This window comes from Aegilops tauschii, chromosome 1, assembly GCF_002575655.3.
Source record: "Aegilops tauschii subsp. strangulata cultivar AL8/78 chromosome 1, Aet v6.0, whole genome shotgun sequence".
Lineage (NCBI taxonomy): Eukaryota > Viridiplantae > Streptophyta > Magnoliopsida > Poales > Poaceae > Aegilops > Aegilops tauschii.
This window is the reverse complement of record NC_053035.3, coordinates 272055564-272081769: the sequence shown is the minus strand read 5'-3', so window position 1 is coordinate 272081769 and position 26206 is coordinate 272055564. Positions and strand designations below refer to the sequence as shown.

The window sequence follows — 26206 nt, the reverse complement described above, 5'->3', positions numbered from 1 at the left end:
CAATGTCCGCATCCTAGAAGACGGTGCGCCCGTGCATTGGGGCAGTATGTTTGAGAGACTGCCCAAGGCGCTGCCAAACGAGCTCTGTGGCCTGTGGCTACCCCACGCCGCGTTGGAAACACGAATTTGTTACTTTTGTGCGACGGAGGATTGATTGTCCCTTGGTTTCTTCCGGTTCAAAATTCAAAATACGGGTGGGCGTTGCAGATGCGAGATGCGTCGTCGTCTGGGAGTGAACACGAATAAATGGTCATTATTATTCCATATTTCCGTGTTTATGGAGTTTTATTCCATGTTTCCATGAGGCATAAATGCCGGTCGTGCCGCCCTTCCCCAGATATGCGTGCGTGACCCCGGTCCTCTACCACCACCGGCATGCGTTTCTAGTCCCCCTACCGACCGACTCACCGGCAGGCGCTCGTCCACGTCGAGCACCCACCCTGTGCATACGCGCGTTCACGCCACCGTCGTCAAAAGGCGGGCCCTGTCTCTGCACGTGTCAACCGGTCATTGACCCTGATAGCGCCGCCGCCGCCCGTTCCACCGCACCGCCGTCCACCGGCACGGCGCGGCCACACAGGAAATATCTCCCCCCGGTTCACGAGCGTCCCAACCAAAGGTGGCACCGGAATCCGATTCCGACCGGGCCAGCTATCCCCATGCGCATCCAGGGGCACGGGACAGGGGTTGGAGGTCCCGCACGGACAGCAGTCAGCGGCACGTAGATCCACCGGGCCGCGGGCACAGTAGGAGCAGCAGTACTAGTACTGCGCCCCACCCGGATGCAATGAAACGCCATCATTTTACACCAGTGACGCAGCTGCGCGCCAGCGCCACTGCCCTCCAGCTCACAGCCAGTGCCACTGCTCCCCCATCACTCCACTCCCCCCTCTCCCTCACGCGACGCAGGCCTCGGCTGCCACCTTGCTGTATAAAGACGGGCTCGGCCCGAGCGAGCCGGAGCCCATCGTCGCCGCACCCACCGGCCCCACTCCACCTCGCCGCCGCCCATGGAGTCCCGGTGGGTCATCGCCTTCCTCCTCCTGTCCCTGCAGCCGCTGCTCGGCGCGTCGTACCTGCGGGCGAGGAAGAACTACATCGTGCACCTCGACCGGAGGGGCGGCCCCGTCGACTCCCTCGAGGAGTGGCACCGCTCCTTCCTCCCGCGGACGGCCGCGCCCGAATGGGAGGTGGAGCCGGACGGCGGCGCCGAGGACCACGGCCCGCGCATCATTTACTCGTACAGCGACGTCTTCACCGGCTTCGCCGCGCGGCTCACGGACGAGGAGGCCGAGGCGCTGAGGGCCACGGAGGGGTGCCTCAGGCTGTACCCGGAGGTGTTCTTGCCGCTCGCCACCACCCGCTCGCCCGGCTTCCTCGGCCTCCACCTCGGGAACGAGGGCTTCTGGAGCCGCTCCGGGTTCGGCCGAGGGGTGGTGATTGGCATCTTGGACACGGGGATCCTGCCCAGCCACCCTTCCTTCGGCGACGACGGCCTCGAGCCGCCGCCCAAGACCTGGAAGGGCACGTGCGAGTTCAAGGCCGTCGCCGGCGGCGGATGCAACAACAAGATCGTCGGGGCGCGCGCGTTCGGCAGCGCCGCCGTCAACTCGTCGGCGCCGCCGGTGGACGACGCGGGCCACGGCACGCACACGGCCAGCACGGCCGCGGGCAACTTCGTGGAGAACGCCAACGTCCGGGGCAACGCCGACGGCACGGCCTCGGGGATGGCGCCGCACGCGCACCTGGCGATATACAAGGTTTGCACTCGCAGCCGCTGCTCCATCATGGACATCATCGCTGGGCTGGACGCCGCCGTCAAGGACGGCGTCGACGTGCTGTCCTTCTCCATCGGCGCGCAGTCCGGGACGCAGTTCAACTACGACCCCATCGCCATCGCGGCGTTCCAGGCCATGGAGCGCGGCATCTTCGTCAGCTGCGCGGCGGGGAACGCGGGCCCGGACCCGGGCTCCGTCGGCAACGGGGCGCCTTGGATGCTCACCGTCGCGGCCGGCACCATGGACCGCGCGATACGCACCACCGTGAGGCTCGGCAACGGCGAGGAGTTCGACGGCGAGTCCCTGTTCCAGCCGGGCAACAACTCCGCCGCGAAGCCGCTTCCGCTCGTGTACCCCGGCGCCGACGGCTCCGAGACAAGCCGCGATTGCAGCGTGCTGCGCGGAGCCGAGGTGAGCGACAAGGTGGTGCTCTGCGAGAGCAGAGGCCTAAACGGCCGCATCGAGGCTGGCCAGACCGTGTCCGCGTACGGCGGCGTGGGCATGATCGTCATGAACAGAGCAGCCGAAGGGTACACTACCTTCGCCGACCCGCATGTCCTCCCTGCGTCGCACCTGAGCTACGATGCCGGGACCAAGATCGCGGCCTACATTAACTCCACGGCCAACCCGACGGCGAGCATCGCGTTCAAGGGCACAGTCATGGGCGCGCTGCCGGCGCCGGCCGTTACTTTCTTCTCGTCCCGAGGTCCGAGCAAGGCCAGCCCGGGCATCCTGAAGCCGGACATCACGGGGCCGGGCATGAACATACTCGCGGCGTGGGCGCCGAGCGAGTCGCACACGGAGTTCTCCGACGGGGGCGTCGGTCTCTCTTTCTTCGTGGAGTCTGGCACGTCCATGTCGACGCCGCACCTGAGCGGCATCGCCGCACTCATCAAGAGCCTGCACCCGGACTGGTCACCGGCGGCGATCAAATCGGCGATCATGACGACGTCGGACGCAGTGGACCGCACCGGCGTGCCCCTCAAGGACGAGCAGTACCGCCACGCCACCTTCTACGCCATGGGCGCGGGCTACGTCAACCCCGCGCTCGCCTTCGACCCGGGCCTAGTCTACGACCTCCACGCCGACGACTACCTCCCCTACCTCTGCGGCCTCGGCCTCGGCGACGAGGGCGTCACCGAGATCGCCCACCGCCCGGTCACCTGCGCCAACCTCAAGGCCACCACCGAGGCAGAGCTGAACTACCCGTCCCTCATCGTCAACCTGCTGGCCCAGCCGATCACGGTCAACCGCACGGTGACCAACGTCGGGAAGCCGAACTCCGTGTACACCGCCGTGGTGGACATGCCCAGAGACGTGTCGGTGACGGTGCAGCCGCCGATGCTGCGGTTCGCGGAGGCCAAGGAGAAGCAGAGCTTCACGGTGACGGTGCGGTGGGCGGGGCAGCCGAGCGTCGCCGGCGCCGAGGGCAACCTGAAGTGGGTCTCCGACGATCACATCGTGCGGAGCCCCATTGTGGTTCCACCCAAGGCCGCGTAGTAATTCTGCGACCGGCAGCATGTATAGCTCTAGCATCGGTAGGCTGCTGCGCTTCCATGGTTTTGCGCAGGTTGCATGCAAACTGGAGCGGTTTTGTTCTGTAAATAGCGCGAATCAATAAAAATGTGTCTCCAGAACATCTGGTCGTCCAAAAATGGAGGGAATCCATGCATGTGTTTCCTTTTTTATCTGAGGGTCAAGATTTGACATGAACTGCATGACTAGTTGACTACACTCACTGCAACCATGACGGTGGATCATGCAAACATCGGAAACGTCGAGGACGAATTATTTCCAACGTGTTCGGTGGCAACTTGCCTTTTCCTCGATGCCAACTCTATACTGCGGCAAGGCAAAGTGAGTGCTCATGGAAACACAGTCATTAGCATGTCCAGCAAAGCAAAGTGATGGTTCAATGCTCGTGGCAACATATATACTACCGTTTCCAGCATGTTAATTATCGGGAGCTTGGATAAAAGCAAGGCTTGGCGGTGCTGGTAAGCAATAAAGTACATATAGTTCCACTCCAGTGTTTTGATTGTGTTGCACATGGCTCCAGCAACTTATCTCCCACTGGTTCTCGCCGGCTCCAGGAAACTGTTTTGATTTGCATCACTTCAGTTTACTGCACTCTTCAGTCTTTTTTGTTTTTGTTTGATCAAGTGAGTTTCCTCTTCGATTTTCAATATTAGAAACCACGATATCTGTTATAACTACTACTGGAACCAGCAAACAGGAAAATAAAAACAAATTGCACCTCTCCAGTCTAATGCCGATCAAATTACTTTCTCAGTAAGTTTTTGAATGTTGAAGATGATGTTGTGGACGTACAACCTATCGACCTTTAAATACATTTCTTTTAAACAAAAAATCAACCAACACATTTCCTTTTTTGCAACAACATTTCAATAAATTCCTTTTAAGCATAAAAACAATCAATATATTTCCTTTTCTGCAACAACATTTAAATACATTCCTTTTACACAACAAATCAATCAATGTATTTCCTTTTTAAACAACATTTAAATACATCCCTTTTAAACAAAACACCAATCAATATATTTCCTTTTTTAGGCCAACATTTAGATACGTCTCTTTTAAACATAAAATCAATCAATGTATTTCCTTTCCCTAAAAAAATCAATGTATTTCCTTTTTTGCACCAACAATTAAATACATTCCTTTTAAACGCAAAATCAATCAATGCATTTCCGTTTTTCTAACAACATTTAAATACATTTCTTCTAAACAATAGACCAATCAATATATTTCCTTTTTTGCACCAACAATTAAATACATTCCTTTTCAACATAAAATCAACCAATGTATTTCCTTTTTTGCACCAACAATTAAGTACATTCCTTTTAAACATAAAATCAATCAATGTATTTCCTTTTTTGCACCAACCTTTAAATAAATTCCTTTTAAACAAAAAAATCAATCAATTTATTTCCTTTTTGCACGAACGTTTAAATAAATTTCCTTTAAACAAAAAAACAATCAACGTATTTCCTTTTTGGCATTAACATTTAAACAAATTACTTTTAAACATAAAACCAATCAATTTATTTTACTTCTGCACCAACATTTAAATAAATTTCCTTTAAACAAAAAAAAGCAATCAACGTATTTCCATTTTTGCATTAACATTTAAATAAATTACTTTGAAACATAAAATCAATAAATCTATTTCCTTTGATGTGAAAATTTAAGGATAAAAATATAAAGTAAATACTAAATGAAATTTTAAATAATCATCATGAAGTAGTTCCTTATGAAATAATATATAATAGTTGAGAAAGAAGATTTCAGAAAGCGTACCTTTAAATTAACCTGAGTCGGTTTTTCTATAATATAGGATAGGGATGAAAACGGAAGGAACTAAGTGTTATCATATCTTTTTTTCATATTCTTTTGCAGAAGCAGAAACGAATACAGAAACCTCGGAAATGAATACGGAAAGAGATACTACCAGAAATGGACAAGGAGCAAATACAGAGCGGACACAAAAACAGAAGTGGGCGTTGACTAAAATTTAAAAACCCCTTGAATCATAGATAAATACAAAAAAAAGAAAAATTAAATGAATTGTTAACATGGCTACAAAATAATATGTTTATTTTAGTAACTTAGCGTAGTATTGTACTAGTATTGGACAATTGTGTATAGGTTCAAGTTGAGTGCATGTGTGGTAGGAGGCCTCAAATGATCCATTCTACTCATGTGTCATTGTGTGTTGTTTCCTGGTTGGGCTGCAAAGCAGCCATACGCCTACACCGTTCCATTTTTGCACACAAAAGAAATCCATTTCCACTTCCGTTTTGCAAATTTCCATTTCAATTTTCACATTTCCTGTCTGTTTCCATTTTTCCACCGGAAAAGCGGGAAGTCTCCACTCCATTTTCATCCCTAATATAGGATATATACACCTTGGGCAAGTGTTACCGAATCCTGCAGTCAAAATAGCGCAAATGACTTGGTTTTCTATTTATAATCCATAAAAACCGTTTTGGAACCGAAAAAAAAATCCAATCACACAATTTGATTTTTTTTAGTCACCGTCATACAGAGATGAATGATGGGGCAAAAAGATACACACTATTGTCTTTGTTGTATCTCTGTATGTTGTGGACTAGATGAAGAAACTTGAGGCCAGCTGGTCGACTGGCCGTCCGCTCAGGCCGTTGTTGAGGGCCGTGAACGTCGTAAAGACCTAGGCATAGTGAGCGAGCAACATATGGAAATGCCAAATGGAGCAAACCGCATGCATCAGCCAAATCTACAGCTAGTTTGAACAACAAAATGGCAAGGACAATAGAGATGGAGAAGTGAGGTATTTGTGGCTTGTGTGGAGCAAAACAGGCATGGACAGAAAGCGCAAGAAAATGGGAATGAGAAAGAATGGGTTTGTGCATTAGGAATCAGATGATCACATTAACTACACGTTAACTCTAACCAAATGGTTGGATATGGACTCGTGTTGGACGTCTAGAGTGGATCGGATAACGTCAAGACATATACAGATTATGTCGAAAGGTGATGTCAAGACATATACTGATTACACAAGAAGGTAGGATGATGTGGCTGCTTGAGAGTGCACGGAAAAAATAGTTAATGATTATTTTGATAGGTTGCATGTGCATGAAGAGTTAGTGGGAGCAAGCATGAAGAGTTAGTGGGAAAGTGCTTTTACATGATGATGTGGATAGGTTGCATGTCAAAATAAATAAGATAGAATTTATTTTAAAGACAATCAAAGTATTTCCTTTTCGACAACACCCTTTAAATAAATTCCTTTTAAACAGAAAAATCGATCAATATATTTCTTTTTTTGCAACAACATTTAAATAATCAATATATCAATCAATTTCTTAAGTTCAAATTTGCAACACTATTTAAATATATTTGAGTTTTTAAACTAAATTTCATAAGTTCAACAACATCTCAGCCCTATTTCACAATTTTTAACATCCAGTCAAAATTGTTCATACTACCAAACATCCTTAAAACCAATTTTTCCAAGTCGTAAGAATACATCTTAAGTTCATACTAGCATCATAGTTCTCATGTCTTAAGCATACATGTATCAATAGATCATAAGAAGCCACAATCTTAAGCATGCATAGTACATCACATCACAACCAGCTAATATAAATAATAACTACCTATTACATTCACTCCTCACAGATTGCATTGATCCTCTTGATCTTGCTCTCCTTCCCCTCTCTAGCCTTCAACAGGTCAGCTATTGCATATTTTAGCCTTTTCTTCTCCCACTTCACCACATCAATACCTTCACCTACATCTTCTTTCCAATTCCAGATCACTTCTGCCTAAGGTAGCCTAAATATGCTTCAACAATTCAACCTTCTTCTCCAGCTCCATGGCCTCCTTCTCAAACTTAGCTATCTTCATTTGTAACCTTCTCCTCTTCACATTCCTTCATAATCTTCTGGTAATTCTCCCCGTGGACCTGTTTCTCAATAGATTTGCAAAAAAAAATTGGTAAGCTTAATGTTCAGCTGGTATTTCTCATCTAGCTGCTTCTTTTCTTCTCTATAAGCTTGGATGAGTCCTCTGCTTTAGCAAGATTGTCTATCTTGGTCTGCTCATACATACCCCAAACCTTCTTCGGTGCCTTTTTAGTGCATCTGGTCATTCTGAATCCACCCAATCCACAACACCACAGTTGCACTCTTTCTGGAAAAATCATATGCCTAAATTAAACACTCCACTAAATACAATGAGCAAAACTAGCTAAAATATTGTTATTTAGTTACCAGATCAGTTCCAACTGAGCATGTGTTCACTTTACAAATATATTATACAAAGCAATTTAAGAGTGCAATACAAAATTATATGTGCACAAAAATCTACAGTCAAATGCATATGTATGATGAATTGCTCTTAAGAAACTTTAACAGAGCGTGACTTTTATGAACTATACAAACATCGGTCTTTAGAGCATTTAGCATAGAATTTAAACATATCATTCAAACAAAGCTTGCTCTATAAATTGAAACTATGATCTATGTACAATTTCAGAACATGATCTATCGAGCATTTGAAATCTAGTTAACCCTACAAAAAAGCATGGCCTGTTGACAGAGTGGTATGAATACACAGAGAAATTTTAGAACTACACACTTGTATACAAAAGGAATTTTTATAAACAAAATTTCTTTATTTTGTACACACTGACATTAAAATTGTTCACAATTTGTATAGGCTAAAACTTTCTTTACCATTTCTGTTGTACACACTATACTTGGTCACAAACTTGTAAGAATACAGGAAATGATTATACTTACTAACCCACTTAGCGCACCCAAAGAATCTCCTGCTGCTGGTCTGGCCTTGAAACGCAACCATCCTCTCATCGGGGTGCTTGTGAATGCAAAGGATGTTTCCATTCTCAACATCCATGTCTATAATTGTGGATGGACACTAGAGTAGCAACATGAAACAACCAGCTCAAAGATTCGAGTCAAATCAGAGGAAAAACGAAAATTCCATAATTCAGCAAACCCTAACCATAGTTCACTCACATCTCGCAGTAGTGCTCTTCCGAGAGCGGTGACAGAGATTCATCGGTCGTTTCTCCATATGTCCAGGAGACCATGTCGGCGGAGAGAGTCAGTGGCTGCTGTTGGGAAACGCTGCATGAAAAAAAATCTACGCGCACGCAAGATCTATCAAGGAAATGCATAGCAATGAGAGGGGAGAGTGTGTCTACGTACCCTCGTAGACGTAAGCGGAAGCGTTTCATAATGCGGTTGATGTAGTCGAACTTTCTTCGCGATCCAACCGATCTAGTACCGAACGTACGACACCTCCACGTTCAGCACACGTTTAGCTCGGTGACGTCCCTCGCCTTCTTGATCCAGCAAGACATTGAGGTAGTAGATGAGTTTCGTCAGCACGACGGCGTGGTGATGGTGATGGTGAAGTAATCTCCACAGGGCTTTGCCTAAGCACTATGAAAATATGACTGGTGGTGTAAACGGTGGAGGGGGGCGCCGCACACGGCTAGGCAATTGTCTGGTGTGTGCTAGGCGCCCCCTCCTCATATACATAGGTGGGAGGGAGAGGGGAGAGGCCAAGGGGCGCCCCAAGTAGGACCGAATCCTCCTTGGGCTGCTGCCCTTGGCCGTGCCCCCCTTGCCATGTGAAAGAACATGCGGTGCCCCCATGTTTGGTTTTGGTAATTAATGACAATATCTATGGACTAATGGTTGCCTTGAGTTATATTTGAAGGATTTGTCCATATGCATTTCTTTGGAGTCCATGTGTTGGTTTCAAGGAGTTTATGTGGTGACCAAGGTGCTATTAAGGAATTATCCAAAGATTGGTCATGTGAGTGTTGAGCTTATTGCAAGCATGTCTTGAAGAATAAGAAGATTGTGTGATCATTAATGTTTACCTTCAAGACATCATCAAAATAAAGAAAGTTGGAAAGATGCAAGGTTGATCAAGACTAAGTCAAGAGTGAATCAAGTTGATCAACTCACAAAGCATAGAAGATGTACCGAGAGGGATCAAGTGATCCCATGGTATGGTAAGCATTGTCCATTATGTTTTGTGTAGTAACCCATGGTCTATGTGAGAGTTCTTTGTGGGGTTAGGTTGCGGTGTGCAAGTTCAAGTGGAGCATCACGAAGAGATCAAATGCTTGAAGCTTGCCATCCATTGGGGTGTCAATGGACTTATGAAGATGTGCGGAAGAGTGGCTCACCCATAGTGGAGTATGGGGGAGCAATCAACTAGTCTTCATCGAGCCAACACAATCAAGAAAGGTGGTCCAACTTGAGGGAGTCAAGATCGTCATCATCTAGCTCAAGTGGACCATGCGCGGACTGAGGACATAACGGTTGGATTCGGGAGCCCCTATAAAAGGGGGTCTTCTTCCCCATAAAACCCGATCCCTTGAGCTCGTGTTCTTCCCCCATTGTTGACCTTCTTCGAGCTTGCTAACTCTCAATCCCTCCATGGATTCTTGCTAGTTTTGGGGGGAAAAGAGAGAGGAGATCTAGATCCACATTTCCACGAATCACTTTCTCCTCTATGTGAGGGAACCCTTTGGATCTAGATCTTGGAGTTCTTTGTGTTCTCTTCTTCGTTCTTCCTCTCATTTTCCTCCCTAGCATTAGTTGCGTCGGTGGGATTTGGGATAGAAGGACTTGGGCACTCCGTGTGCCCTTGCCATTGCATTTGGTGCATCGGTTTGAGTTCTCCACGGTGATACGTGCAAGTTACAAGTTGAGAAGCTTATTACTCTTGGGTGCTTGGTACCCTTGAGCTTGTTCCTCTTGGGTGCTTGGGCGTCCTAGACGGTTGGTGGTGTTCGGAGCTCAATCATTGTGGTGCAAAGCTCCGGGCAAGCGTCGGGGTCTCCAGTTAGGTTGTGGAGATCGCCCCGAGCAATTTGACGGGTACCCGTGACCACCCCCAAGGGTTGCCAAAGTGTACGGGTTCGGTGACCGCCCCCAAGGGTTGCCATTTGTACGGGTTCGGTGACCGCCCTCAAGGGTCCCTTAATTAGTGGAATCACGGCATCTTGCATTGTGCGAGGGCGTGAGGAGATTACGGTGGCCCTAGTGGCTTATTGGGGAGCATTGTGCCTCCACACCGCTCCAAACGGAGATTAGCATCCGCTAGGGTGTGAACTTTGGGATACATCGTCGTCTCCGCGTGCCTCGGTTATCTCTTACCCGAGCCCTTTCCTTATGCACTTTACTTTGTGATAGCCATATTGTTTCTTGTCATATATCTTGCTATCACCTAGTTATTTATCTTGCTTAGCATAAGTTGTTGGTGCACATAGGTGAGCCTAGTTGTTGTAGGTTTTGTGCTTGACAAATTAACCGCTAGGTTTATTCCGCATTTGTTCAAGCCTAAACCGTTATTATTTTAAAGCGCCTATTCACCCCCCCTCTAGGCGACATCCACGATCTTTCACCATGTTTGTCGGAGGGGAAGGAAGGGGGGGAGAGAAGGAAGTGGGAATCCTAGTACGCACTTTCCTTTCCCTTTTCCCTTTTCCTTCTCCTCCTTAGGCCGGCCCATATGGGGGGCGCACCAGCCCCTTGTGGCTGGTGCATTTCCCCTCTTGGCCCATAAGGCCCATATCTTTTGCCGGGGGTGCCCGGAACAGCTTCCGGTGACCCGATAAGTACCCGGTACACCCGAAACACTTCCGGTGTCCAAATACTATTGTCCTATATATAAATATTTACCTCTCGACCATTTCGAGACTCCTCTTCATGTCCGTGATCTCATCCGGGACTCCAAACAACATTCGATCACCAAATCACATAACTCATATAATACTATATCGTCAACGAACGTTAAGCATGCGGACCCTACAGGTTCGGGAACTATGTAGACATGACCAAGACACCTCTCTGGTCAATAACCAATAGCGAAACCTGGATGCCCATATTGGTTCCTACATATTCTATGAAGATCTTTACCGGTCGAACCGTTATGACAACATACGTAATAGCCTTTGTCCATCGGTATGTTACTTGCCCAAGATTCGATTGTCGGTATCTTCATACCTAGTTCAATCTCGTTACCGGCAAGTCTCTTTACTCGTTCCATAATACATCACCTCGTGACCAACTCCTTAGTCATTTGGTTGCAAGCTTATGATGTGTATTATATTACCGAGAGGGCCCAGAGATATCTCTCCGATACTCGGAGTGACAAATCCTAATCTTGATCTATGCCAACTCAACAAACACCTTCGAAGATACCTGTAGAGTATCTTCATGATCACCGAGTTACGTTGTGACGTTTGATAGCACACAAGGTATTCCTCCGGTATCCGGGAGTTGCATAATCTCATAGTCGAAGGAATATGTATTTGACATGAAGAAAGCAATAGCAATAAAAACTGAACGATCATTATGCTAAGCTACCGGATGGGTTTTGTCCATCACATCATTCATGATGTGATCCTTTTATCAAATGACAACTCATGTCCATGGTTAGGAAACCTTAACCATCTTTGATCAACGAGCTAGTCTAGTAGAGGCTCACTAGGGACATGATGTTTGTTTATGTATTCACACATGTATTAAGGTTTCCAATCAATACAATTCTAGCATGAATAATAAACCTTTATCATGAATAAGGAAATATAAAATAACAACTTTATTATTGCCTCTAGGGCATATTTTCTTCAGCTACGGGGACGGGGGTGGGGGTGGGGGGAGGGGGGCTGTAACGATTCGGTTGATTCAAACCATGTAAAAGGAGCTCCGTTAACGACCGGCACTCCTGGCCATTTGCCTTTGCCACATGTACCTGACAAGTGGGGCCGGGGTGTCAGATTCGCTGTCAAAACACGGTCAATTGACGGATCAGTGCTTTCGGCAACTCACTTACTCAAAAAAGGTGCTATCTACAAACTGTTAAGAAAACAGTGTTTTTTAATGCATGGCTAGCAAACGGTTGTGGCACCACACTCGGGATGCTCCGAGAGAAACCCTAGATCCGGGTCACCCGGATCGGACGATGACGTTGTCTTCGGTGCTATTCTTGCTCATGGAGACACTGTTTTGGAGCAATGGCTGGCTGGGGGGGGGGGGCAAGAGGAGGAGCGGTATTGCATCTACCGCAAGGCCGACAGCGGGTCTCGGCGGCGTGGCACACCGGAGTTTCGGCGACGAGCGTGTGTGGATGGATGCGTGCAGCAGTATGGCCTGGCGAGGTGAATGTGCTGATTGCTCCTGAAGATGGGACGGCGGAGGATGGCGGTGGCAGATCCAGAGCATGCGCATGCGCCGTGTGTTGCGGGTAAGTCAAACCGGATGGTGCTCTCGGCCCGATGCGGGGCAGCTGTGTGAGGCCACCGGATTAGATAGTGCGCATTCATGCGGTTCGGACACAATATCAAAAGTGTAGGTGTTGCGACTTTGTTCGCTAGATAGGAGGTTTCAAATTGATCTATGTATTCATGATCATGAATAATCCCCGAAAAAAAAAGACTCTGTTGAATAATAATAAAGATGACTGTGTGCATTGACCGACATACGAGAAAATATTGTTGTTGACACTCCTCAAGTAGCAACTGCTGTTAGACTTCACGTTTTCTTCTGAAGTTGGACACTTCAGAATTCGAGCTAAAATGTGATGGCAGAACTTGAGCTGAAATGTGCCCCTGAACATAGTGTTTATGCACTGCCATACCTTGTCCTTACACTGCTCATAACCAGGAATCAGACATTAGATGCTGGCGAGCGCTGCCTCTACTAAGACTTCTTCTTTGCAGTAATAATAAAAGTACAATTTCAAATGTCCAAGACAGTGTTGGCCGGCCCCTATGGCAATCGGTTAATCTGTGCAGAACTGAGTGACTGATATAAAACCTTTCCCTGAATAATTTAGGTGAACGAGGTGGCACGAGCAAACACCAGTGCGCGTCAAACAGTCTCCTTTCCTTCAGAAAGATACATACACGATCTGAGCCTTGTGAAAGGGATGAGAAGATCATACCAACAGGACAGCACCGGCCGGATGCACGATCTGAGCAATAGCCTTTTAGCAGTTCAGTTGAAGAGAAAACATGAGATGCCCCACGACCTACTAGCTTCCTATCTTCGGCAAACACGGAGCATATGCCGATCTAAAGGAGGCGCCTAAAAGCAGCTGCGAAAAGTCGCCAATTATGGCAGGGGCCCGGATCCAGCTTGTTTGCTGATCCCGGTGCGCAGACAAATTGTTCCAGCTGCGCGTTTTCCTGCGCGCTAGTATCTTCCGTATCTGTGCCCTTTGTTCTCATCTCCGGAATGAATCAGTCGACTGTTGTGCATGTGAACCTGTCTCTGTTCATTGTGGTTTTGCGTAAGTCACAGTTACAGAATTACAGATTGCATGCGAGTGTGGATCATGAACAGTAAAACCAAAGACATGTGCAGCCATCATGAAAGGAAAACCTAGGCATGTGCAGATGTGCTTCTCTTCTACCTATCCCTTCCACCTTATCTTCTACTCCGCTCCACAAGTCCAGATATCAACTTGCCCCGACTGCTCTTGCCTCTTGCAAGCGTACGGACGAATTTTGAGGCCATTGTGCTCCCATGAGCGAATACAGGTAAGTTTTTTTCCTCGAATAACGTATCATTGCATTGATAGACGGAGAGAGAAAAGTACAGGGATGGGAATCATAGTCTCGTGCGCACGAATGGCGAGCCTATGAACCCAGGGGGAGCAGAAGGCGGGGGTTGCTCAGCCCCAACATTTACAAGGTCATGTTACAAAACGGTTCATGGCGAGCCCTCTAGCTCCTGCGGCAGCCCAGGAGCGAGCTTCCTCTTTGATTGCGGCGATCAGGGAAGAGGATGAAGGGGTAATCTTGTCGAAGATGATCGCGTTCCAGTGTCGCCAGAGGGACCAAGCAATGAGGGAGGCGATAGTGGCCAGCCCACACCTACGCGCAGCCGGGAGTAGAAGGATGGCTGCGGAGAGCCAAGCAAAGTAGTCGGTGGTGCCATCCGGCGCAGCCGTCGTTGGGGAACACCACGAGAGGATCTCGTGCCAGGTGATGCGCGCGAACACGCACCCCACCATGATGTGATGGAGTGTTTCGGGTTCCTGAGAGCAGAAGACACAAGCTGGTTCGTGCGGCAGGCCTCGCCGGGCCAGGCGATCAGCAGACCAGCACCTGTTAAGGAAGGCGAGCCAGATGAAGAATTGGACCGAGGTGGGGGCACTTGTTTGCCAGGTGAGGCGCCAAAACTCGGAGTCCATGGGGCCGTGGAATAGGGCGCTGTAGCAGGAGGAGGCAGAGTAGATGCCATTGTCGGTCCATCACCAGCGAAGCAAGTCCGGTCGTGGGGCGAGCTCGACGAGCTGGAGGCGGCGCCATAGCCCCACATACTCGACGGCAGCAGCGGGGCCGAGGGGGCCCAGGATGTCGGATATCCAGCAGAGTTTAATTGTGCTCCGAGATATCCTAGATGCTAGCAGCATAGCAGATAGCCAAATACTGACTCCGTCCCATAATATAAGCTATGTTACCTTGCAAAATGATGTTATATTATGAGACGAAGAAAGTAGCACACTAGCACACCCGTGAAATATGGAATGAAATAAATGCCTTTTACCAACAACCGAAAACTACATCATTCGTCGTGTCAGCGACCCCGCTACTTTTTAATTTTTTTAGGCAAAGCGACCCCGCTACAGAATAGGTTGCTAACGGCCCAACGAGTCAGCCTGTTCGAGCAGTACAAGACAAGAAGAAGGCCGGCCCAACACGCAAATTCCCAGTTCGCTCGCTCGGTTGGATGGCAAATCCTATTCGGCGCTGCAGGCGCCGGTTAACGTGCATTTCGTTAACGGGCGCCTGCAGCGCACACCACCTCCCGCCAGATGGCCCGGCCCGTTTAACCTTTCTTCTCATTTCTTAAATCGCAAAAACAATGCCCTCCTGCTGATTCTGAGCTAGAGACCTCCCTCGTATTACCACCCTATGTTTACCAACCCGCCACTATATCGGATCTGCTTAGAATCAACGTTTCACTTCTTTTATTCCTTCCTTTTTTTTCTTTTTCTTTTTCTATTTTCCTTTTTCTTTTTATGTTTTGATGTACTTTTTTCAAATTCGACTAACTTTTTACAAATTTGATGAACGTCTTTCTAATTTGATGAACTTTTTTGTCAAATCCGCTGAACTTTAATTCAGATTCAATGAACTTTTTTCAAATTCGATGATTTTTTTTTCAGATTCGATGAACTTTTTTCAATTGTGATGATTTTTTTTTCAAATTCGATGAACTTTTTTCAAAATCGATGAACTTTCTTTAAAATTGATGAACTTTTTTTCATATTCGATGGATTTTTTTAGATTTGATGAACTTTTTTGAATTATGACGAACTTTTTTCAAATTCGATGAACTTTTTTGTAAAATCGATGAATTTTTTTCAAATCAAATGAACTTTTATTAAAGATCAATGAATTCTTTTCCTTTTTTGTGAGGTTTATCTTTTAAATTCGTCAACCTTTTTTTAACCGATGAACTTTTCTTGTGAATGATTTTTTTATTTCCTATTTTTTTTAAACATAGACATATTTTTTGAACAGTTCATGGTCAACTGGCCAGATCGGTGAATTGATGAAACTTTTTTTCATATGAGTGAACTTGTTTTCTTTCAAATAGCGCCACTAGAATAGTTCTTAAGTTGTGCGCGCTGGCATCAATCATTAGTAGGTGAGTGGTGCAGTGGTATGTGAACTCTTGCGTGAGAGGTGCGGCCTGAGTTCGATTCCCCACCCACTAGTTCTCCTGCGAGCGCCAGTTCGCTTAAGGCGCTGACTAGGAGCTCCCCGGTTGGATCGGTTGATTTTAAAAAAAGTTTGACATGTTAACCGTTTGACCGTTCACCATTTGGCTGTTTGACACTTGACTGGTGACTTCTACAGAAAAGTTCATCAAATTGAAAAAGGACCTTGTTTTTTTCTAAGATAATGAATTCGAAAAATTTTTATAAATTCGAAAAAGTTTGCGATGTTGGAAGAAGTTTGCAAATTTGGAAAAAAGTTCATGGATCTGAAAATTTTCAAGAATTTTATAAAAAAGTTCGTTACGGGCCGGCCCACTAGTTCTCCTGCGAGCGCCAGTTCGCTTCAGGGCGCTTAAGGCGCTGAGTAGGAGCTCCCCGGTTGGATCGGTTGATTCTAAAAAAAAGTTTGACATGTTAGCCGTTTGACCGTTCACCATTTGGCTGTTTGACACTTGACTGATGACTTCTACAGAAAAGTTCATCAAATTGAAAACGGACCGTGTTTTTTTCTAAGATAATGAATTCGAAAAAAGTTTATAAATTCGAAAAAGTTTGCGATGTTGGAAGAAGTTTGCAAATTTGGAAAAAAGTTCATGGATCTGAAAATTTTCAAGAATTTTATAAAAAAGTTCGTTACGGGCCGGCCCACTAGTTCTCCTGCGAGCGCCAGTTCGCTTCAGGGCGCTTAAGGCGCTGAGTAGGAGCTCCCCGGTTGGATCGGTTGATTCTAAAAAAAAGTTTGACATGTTAGCCATTTGACCGTTCACCATTTGGCTGTTTGACACTTGACTGATGACTTCTACAGAAAAGTTCATCAAATTGAAAAAGGACCGTGTTTTTTTTCTAAGATAATGAATTCGAAAAAAGTTTATAAATTCAAAAAAGTTCGCGATGTTGGAAGAAGTTTGCAAATTTGGAAGAAAGTTCATGGATCTGAAAATTTTCAAGAATTTTATAAAATATTCATGAATCTGGAAAAAGTTCATGGATCTGAAAAATGTTTGCAAAATCGAGAAAAAAATCATGAATTTGAAAAAAAAACGACCTGGAAAGAACCCAGAGAAAACCCGCCTCAGAGAAAACATGTGGAACCATCTAGAAGGTTTTCAAAGCTAGTGTGAAAAAGCCTACATGGGCCCGCTCATATAGGAACTATCGTACAGGAGTCTACTATTATCGTTAGCTGCCGCAGTCGAGCGAGATTGCTAAAAAAACGACGTGCTTGGTAAATGGGCTGACCCACGTAATGTTCGTCACGTTTTCTATTTCTTAATTACTTTTTTTATATTTCTGAAATGGAAAAATATTATATTAAAATAAAAATGCATCCATTTCAAAAATAATAATAATGTATGTTTATTGTTAATTAATGTATATTGCTTTCCTCACCCAAATATCGCCATACTGGACCAAAATATTACATTGTTCAAAAAAAATATTATAATATCGCTATACATCTAAATCCGATGCATTAATGGACCAAAATATAATATTGTTCAAAAAAAATCCCATATATCTTTCTCAGAACAACCACCATACATACCTATCATGATATTTTCATAGCCGTTCTGAGATATATCGTCATGCAACATCCATATGAATGATATGATCATTGCAACTACACGTGTGCTAAATGGAACCGAACTAGGTGTTTCACCTGGACAAGTCTGAGTTTCAGGTACTAGGCCGAGGGGTGCTCATTAAACGAGAACATATCAGGTTCTATGATCTTTCCCATGCTACCATGCTACGGAGCAATGGCAGACGTTGGAGTAGAAAGGAAGGGACATGATATAATGGACGGTGTTCTTTTGTCTAAAAATCCCTATAAGATGCTCCACGTCTCAGATTTATACTGCTCCATCGCACCGTTTGTTCTGTTTAGATCCATCTGAAAATTTATTACTGATGGCATACATTTTTTTGGGGGGAAATCACATCCATGGCACCCTGTACTCCACGGCCACAGCCGCAATGTTACAGTCCCCGTGCGAGTCGTTGATATCTATCTCCGCATCATGTGAAACCGCCACAAGAGTTGTCGATCTAAAATCCATGTCGCCTGCAACCTTAGATTTGAGTAACATGGACATGATTGGGGAACCAGGGGAGGAACAAACACCAACCTGGAACCCCAAGCGAAAATAGAAAATTCACATCTGCGCTTGATTGGTCGCTTTTCCTAGTCTTCGTCGTTGCTCGAAGAGAGCAGTCTGGTAAAAGGAGCTAGAATCGGGAAGGACGTGAAATGAGAAGAAAAATAAATCCGGGAGTGCTGATGTATATGTCCCATGGATCAGGACTTCCCTTCACAATAACTCAGTTTTTAAAGGGGGTTTCCAACTCTATTAGATAAGGGGATGCTCCTGCACTGACCTTGTTTATTCGAAGTTGATCCAACGATTGCCATTGTTCTGTATCACAGTAGCAAGGCACAGGGGATATGTTCTCCTTATTAAACATCCCACAAATGGTCAGCACACTCAGTCTTGGATCAATATAGCAAGAAATGGGTCCTAGTGTGGCTCAAGTGAAAGAAAACACCAATGCATACCATGCATGGCTTCCCACCTTTGCCTTCCTAACTTACTAGCACATTTCAATGTTGGGGATATCGCTTATTGGGAACTTACCGATCGACCCAAAATAAGAAATAAATCGATCGGTTTATCAGCATATCGGCCGATTTATCTTATCGGTCAAACACTGGTAAGCGATAAATCAGGCCATTAGAAAATCGGTCGATATCTTGAATAGTAATTCATAGCATAACATAAAAAATAGAGAGAGTGTATCAGAGCCAAGTTAAACTACCCACCAATAATATGATATAAATATAAGTAGTAACGACATCGGAGAGAGGGGTTGCCTTGACAGGCTCACCGACGCTAGCAGAACAACCTCCTAGGGACACCGTTTAGCAAGACACTCAACGAGGCTGATCACATGACGATGCAAACCCACTTGATCCAATGGGTGGTAAAACTCATGTGGCGAAGAACCCGCAAGAGAAAAGGCCAGAACGTTGTAACAAGTGCCTTGGCTATGTTCTTCTTCAATAGGAGCATCTAGAAGCAATGAGCGGGAATGTCGAAGTAAATGACCACGAGTAGCCTCATCAACCCCCCATGGTATTTCAAGACATCGGGGCTAGCTGCGTCCCTCATACCTCCAAGACGAACGACCATCATCTTGGGTCGGCTGGTCCGAGCGGCCGGCTGCTAGAAGGCGGCGGAACCCCAGAAGGCGGCCACGGGAGGGGGGGGGGACTCCTGGCAGGCGGTCCCTTTGTTGGGGAACGTAGTAATTTCAAAAAATTCCTACGCACACGCAAGATCATGGTGATGCATAGCAACAAGAGGGAAGAGTGTTGTCCACGTACCCTCGTAGACCGAAAGCGGAAGCGTTATGAAGACGCGGTTGATGTAGTCGTACGTCTTCACGATCGACCGATCCTAGTACCGAACGCACGGCACCTCCGCGACCTGCACAGGTTCAGCTCGGTGACGTCCCACGAACTCGCGATCCAGTAGAGCTTCGTCAGCACAACGGCGTGATGACGGTGATGATGAAGCTACCGGCGCAGGGCTTCGCCTAAGCACTTCTACGATATGACCGAGGTGGATTATGGTGGAGGGGGGCACCGCACACGGCTAAGACATCAGTGATCAACTTGTGTATCTATGGGGTGCCCCGCTCCCCCGTATATAAAGGAGTGGAGGAGGGGGAGGGCCGGCCCTCTATGGCGCGCCCCATGGGGAGTCCTACTCCCACCGGGAGTAGGATCCCCCCTTCCCTAGTTGGACTAGGAGTGGAAGGAAGGGGGAGGAAGGAGGAAGGAAAGGGGGGGGGGGTCGGCCCCCCTCCCAATTCGGATTGGGCTTGGGGGGTGTGCCCCCTCCTTTGCTCCCTTCTCCTCTCTCCCACTATGGCCCAATAAGGTCCATATACCTCCCGGGGGGTTCCGGTAACCTCCCGGTACTTCGGTATATTCCCGATCTCACCCGGAACCTTTCCAATGTCCAAATATAGTCGTCCAATATAGCGATCTTTATGTCTCGACCATTTCGAGACTCCTTGTCATGTCCGTGATCATATCCGGGACTCTGAACTACCTTCGGTACATCAAAACTCATAAACTCATAATACCGATCGTCACCGAACATTAAGCGTGCGGACCCTACGGGTTCGAGAACTATGTAGAAATGACCGAGACTCATCTCCGGTCAATAACCAATAGTGGAACCTGGATGCTCATATTGGTTCCTACATATTCTACGAAGATCTTTATCGGTCAAACTGCATAACAACATACGTTGGTCCCTTTGTCATCGGTATGTTACTTTCCCGAGATTCGATCATCGGTATTTCAATACCTAGTTCAATCTCGTTACCGGCAAGTCTCTTTACTCGTTCTGTAATGCATCATCCCGCAACTAACTCATTAGTTACATTGCTTGCAAGGCTTATAGTGATGTGCATTACCGAGAGGGCCCAGAGATACCTCTCCGACAATCGGAGTGACAAATCCTAATCTTGATCTATGCCAACTCAACAAGTACCATCGGAGACACCTGTAGAGCACCTTTATAATCACCCAGTTACGTTGTGACGTTTGGTAGCACACAAAGTGTTCCTCCGGTATTCGGGAGTTGCATAATCTCATAGTCATAGGAACATGTATAAGTCATGAAGAAAGCAATAGCAATATACTAAACGATCAAATGCTAAGCTAACGGAATGGGTCAAGTCAATCACATCATTCTCTAATGATGTGATCCCGTTAATCAAATGACAACTCATGTCTATGGTTAGGAAACATAACCATCTTTGATTCAACGAGCTAGTCAAGTAGAGGCATACTAGTGACACTCTGTTTGTCTATGTATTCACACATGTACTAAGTTTCCAGTTAATACAATTCTAGCATGAATAATAAACATTTATCATGATATAAGGAAATATAAATAACAACTTTATTATTGCCTCTAGGGCATATTTCCTTCAGTCTCCCACTTGCACTAGAGTCAATAATCTAGATTACACAGTAATGATTCTAACACCCATGGAGTCTTGGTGTTGATCATGTTTTGCTCGTGAGAGAGGCTTAGTCAACGGGTCTGCAACATTCAGATCCGTATGTATCTTGCAAATCTCTATGTCTCCCTCCTTGACTTGATCGCGGATGGAATTGAAGCGTCTCTTGATGTGCTTGGTTCTCTTGTGAAATCTGGATTCCTTTGCCAAGGCAATTGCACCAGTATTGCCACAAAAGATTTTCATTGGACCCGATGCACTAGGTATGACACCTAGATCGGATATGAACTCCTTCATCCAGACTCCTTCATTTGCTGCTTCCGAAGCGGCTATGTACTCCGCTTCACACGTAAATCCCGCCACGATGCTTTGTTTAGAATTGCACCAACTGACAGCTCCACCGTTCAATATAAATACCTATCCGGTTTGTGACTTAGAGTCATCCGGATCAGTGTCAAAGCTTGCATCAATGTAACCATTTACGATGAGCTCTTTGTCACCTCCATAAATGAGAAACATATCCTCAGTCCGTTTTAGGTATTTCAGGATGTTCTTGACCGTTGTCCAGTGATCCACTCCTGGATTACTTTGGTACCTCCCTGCTAAACTAATAGCAAGGCACACATCAGGTCTGGTACACAGCATTGCATACATGATAGAGCCTATGGCTGAAGCATAGGGAACACCTTTCATTTTCTCTCTATCTTCTGCAATGGTCGGGCATTGAGTCTGACTCAATTTCACACCTTGTAACACAGGCAAGAACCCTTTCTTTGCTTGATCCATTTTGAACTTCTTCAAAACTTTATCAAGGTATGTGCTTTGTGAAAGTCCAATTAAGCGTCTCGACCTATCTCTATAGATCTTGATGCCCAATATATAAGCATCTTCACCGAGGTCTTTCATTGAAGAACTCTTATTTAAGTATCCTTTTATGCTATCCAGAAATTCTATATCATTTCCAATCAACAATATGTCATCCGCATATAATATTAGAAATGCTATAGAGCTCCCACTCACTTTCTTGTAAATACAGGCTTCTCCAAAAGTCTGTATAAAACCATATGCTTTGATCACACTATCAAAATGTTTATTCCAACTCCGAGATGCCTGCACTAGTCCATAAATGGATCGCTGGAGCTTCCACACTTTGTTAGCATCCTTTGGATCGATAACCTTCAGGTTGCATCATATACAACTCTTCTTCCAGAAATCCATTCAGGAATGCAGTCTTTACATCCATTTGCCAAATTTCATAATCATAAAATGCGGCAATTGCGAACATGATTCGGACGGACTTAAGCATCGCTACGGGTAAGAAGGTCTCATCGTAGTCAACTCCTTGAACTTGTTGAAAACCTTTCACAACAAGTCGAGCTTTGTAGACAGTAACATTACCGTCAGCGTCAGTCTTCTTCTTGAAGATCCATTTATTCTCGATGGCTTGCCGATCATCGGGCAAGTCAACCAAAGTCCACACTTTGTTCTCATACATGGATCCCATCTCAGATTTCATGGCCTCAAGCCATTTTGCGGAATCTGGGCTCATCATCGCTTCCTCATAGTTCGTAGGTTCGTCATGGTCAAGTAACATGACCTCCAGAACAAGATTACCGTACCACTCTGGTGCGGATCTTACTCTGGTTGACCTACGAGGTTCAGTAGTAACTTGATCTGAAGTTACATGATCATCATCATTAGCTTCCTCACTAATTGGTGTAGGAGTCACAGAAACAGATTTCTGTGATGAACTGCTTTCCAATAAGGGAGCAGGTACAGTTACCTCATCAAGTTCTACTTTCCTCCCACTCACTTCTTTCGAGAGAAACTCCTTCTCTAGAAAGGATCCATTTTTAGCAAAGAATGTCTTGCCTTCAGATCTGTGATAGAAGGTGTACCCAAATATTTCCTTTGGGTATCCTATGAAGACACATTTCTCCGATTTGGGTTTGAGCTTATCAGGTTGAAGCTTTTTCACATAAGCATCGCTGCCCCAAACTTTAAGAAACGACAACTTTGGTTTCTTGCCAAACCACAGTTCATAAGGTGTCGTCTCAACGGATTTAGATGGTGCCCTATTTAACCTGAATGTAGCCGTCTCTAAAGCACAACCCCAAAATGATAGTGGTAAATCAGTAAGAGACATCATAGATCGCACCATATCTAGTAAAGTACGATTACGACATTCGGACACACCATTACGTTGTGGTGTTCCGGGTGGCATGAGTTGCGAAACTATTCCGCATTGTTTCAAATGAAGACCAAACTCGTAACTCAAATATTCTCCTCCATGATCAGATCGTACAAACTTTATTTTTCTTGTTACGATGATTTTCCACTTCACTATGAAATTCTTTGAACTTTTCAAACATTTCAGACTTATGTTTCATTAAGTAGATATACCCATATCTGCTCAAATCATCTGTGAAGGTGAGAAAATAACGATACCCGCCGCGAGCCTCAACATTCATCGGACCATATACATCAGTATGTATGATTTCCAAGAAATCTGTTGCTCGCTCCATTGTTCCGGAGAACGGCGTTTTAGTCATCTTGCCCATGAGGCATGGTTCGCAAGTACCAAGTGATTCATAATCAAGTGATTCCAAAAGTCCATCAGAATGGAGTTTCTTCATGCGCTTTACACCAATATGACCTAAACGGCAGTGCCACAAATAAGTTGCACTATCATTATCAACTCTACATCTTTTGGCTTCAATATTATGAATATGTGTATCACTACTATCGAGATTCAATATAAATAGACCACTCTTCAAGGGTGCATGACCATAAAATATATTACTCATATAAATAGAACAACCATTATTCTCTGATTTAAATGAATAACCGTCTTGCATCAAACAAGATCCAGATATAATGTTCATGCTCAACGCTGGCACCAAATAACAATTATTCAGGTCTAAAACTAATCCCGAAGGTAGATGTAGAGGTAGCGTGCCGATCATGATCACATCGACTTTGGAACCATTTCCCTCGCGCATCGTCACCTCGTCCTTAGCCAATCTTCGCTTAATCCGTAGTCCCTGTTTCGAGTTGCAAATATTAGCAACAGAACCAGTATCAAATACCCAGGTGCTATTGCGAGCATTAGTAAGGTACACATCAATAACATGTATACCACATATACCTTTGTTCACCTTGCCATCCTTCTTATCCGCCAAATACTTGGGGTAGTTCCACTTCCAGTGACCAGTCCCTTTGCGGTAGAAGCACTCAGTCTCAGGCTTAGGTCCAGACTTGGGTTTCTTCACTTGAGCAGCAACTTGCTTGCCGTTCTTCTTGAAGTTCCCCTTCTTCCCTATACCCTTTTTCTTAAAACTGGTGGTCTTGTTGACCATCAACACTTGATGCTCCTTCTTGATTTCTACCTCCGCAGCCTTTAGCATCGCGAAGAGCTCGGGGATTGTCCTATCCATCCCTTGCATGTTATAGTTCATCACGAAGCTCTTGTAGCTTGGTGGCAGTGATTGAAGAATTCTGTCAATGACACTATCATCCGGAAGATTAAATCCCAGTTGAATCAAGTGATTGTTATACCTAGATATTTTGAGTATATGCTCACTGACAGAACTATTCTCCTCCATCTTGCAGCTGTAGAACTTATTGGAGACTTCATATCTCTCAATCCGGGCATTTGCTTGAAATATTAACTTCAACTCCTGGAACATCTCATATGCTCCATGACGTTCAAAACGTCGTTGAAGTCCCGGTTCTAAGTCGTAAAGCATGGCACACTGAACTATCGAGTAGTCATCCGCTTTGCTCTGCCAGACGTTCATAACATCTAGCGTTGCTCCTGCAGCGGGTTTGGCACCTAGCGGTGCTTCCAGGACGTAATTCGTTTGTGCAGCAATGAGGATAATCCTCAAGTTATGGACCTAGTCCGTGTAGTTGCTACCATCATCTTTCAACTTAGCTTTCTCTAGGAACGCATTAAAATTCAAAGGAACAGTAGCACGGGCCATTGATCTACAACAACATAGACATGCAAAATACTATCAGGTACTAAGTCCATGATAAATTGAAGTTCAATTAATCATATTACTTAAGAACTCCCACTTAGATAGACATCCCTCTAATCATCTAAGTGATCACGTGATCCAAATCAACTAAACCATGTCCGATCATCACGTGAGATGGAGTAGTTTTCAATGGTGAACATCACTATGTTGATCATATCTACTATATGATTCACGCTCGACCTTTTGGTCCCAGTTACAAAACATGATCATCTCATACAATAAAGCGACAACCATATGGCTCCTGCCAGTTGCCGATAACTCTATTACAAAACATGATCATCTCATACAATAAAATTTAGCATTATGTCTTGACCATATCACATCACAACATGCCCTGCAAAAACAAGTTAGACGTCCTCTACTTTCTTGTTGCAAGTTTTACGTGGCTGCTACGGGCTGAGCAAGAACCGTTCTTACCTACGCATCAAAACCACACCGATATTTCGTCAAGTATGTGCTGTTTTAACCTTCAACAAGGACCGGGCGTAGCCACACTCGATTCAACTAAAGTTGGAGAAACTGACACCCGCCAGCCACCTGTGTGCGAAGCACGTCGGTAGAACCAGTCTCGCGTAAGCGTACGCCTAATATCGGTCTGGGCCGCTTCATCCAACAATGCCGCCGAATCAAAGTATGACACGCTGGTAAGCAGTATGACTAGTATCGCCCACAACTCACTTGTGTTCTACTCGTGCATATAACATCTACGCATAAACCTGGCTCTGATGCCACTATTGGGGAACGTAGTAATTTAAAAAAAAAATCCTACGCACACGCAAGATCATGGTGATGCATAGCAACGAGAGGGGAGAGTGTTGTCCACGTACCCTCATAGACCGAAAGTGGAAGCGTTATGACAACGCGGTTGATGTAGTCGTACGTCTTCACGATCGACCGATCCTAGTACCGAACTTACGACACCTCCGCGATCTGCACACGTTCAGCTCGGTGACGTCCCACGAACTTGCGATCCAGTAGAGCTTTGAGGGAGAGCTTCGTCAGCACGACGGCGTGATGACGGTGATGATGAAGCTACCGGCGCAGGGCTTCGCCTAA

The 26206-nt window shown here is 45.7% G+C and overlaps 1 protein-coding gene across 1 annotated transcript; it reads left to right on the top strand.

Moving 5' to 3' along the window:
* The first annotated feature begins 794 nt into the window (after nt 1-794).
* Nucleotides 795-3415, top strand: LOC109761479 (subtilisin-like protease 4). Its single transcript, XM_020320293.4, has one exon. The coding sequence runs from the start codon at nt 1011-1013 to the stop codon at nt 3276-3278; it is 2268 nt and encodes a 755-aa protein (XP_020175882.1). The 5' UTR covers nt 795-1010; the 3' UTR covers nt 3279-3415.
* The last annotated feature ends 22791 nt before the right edge of the window (nt 3416-26206 follow it).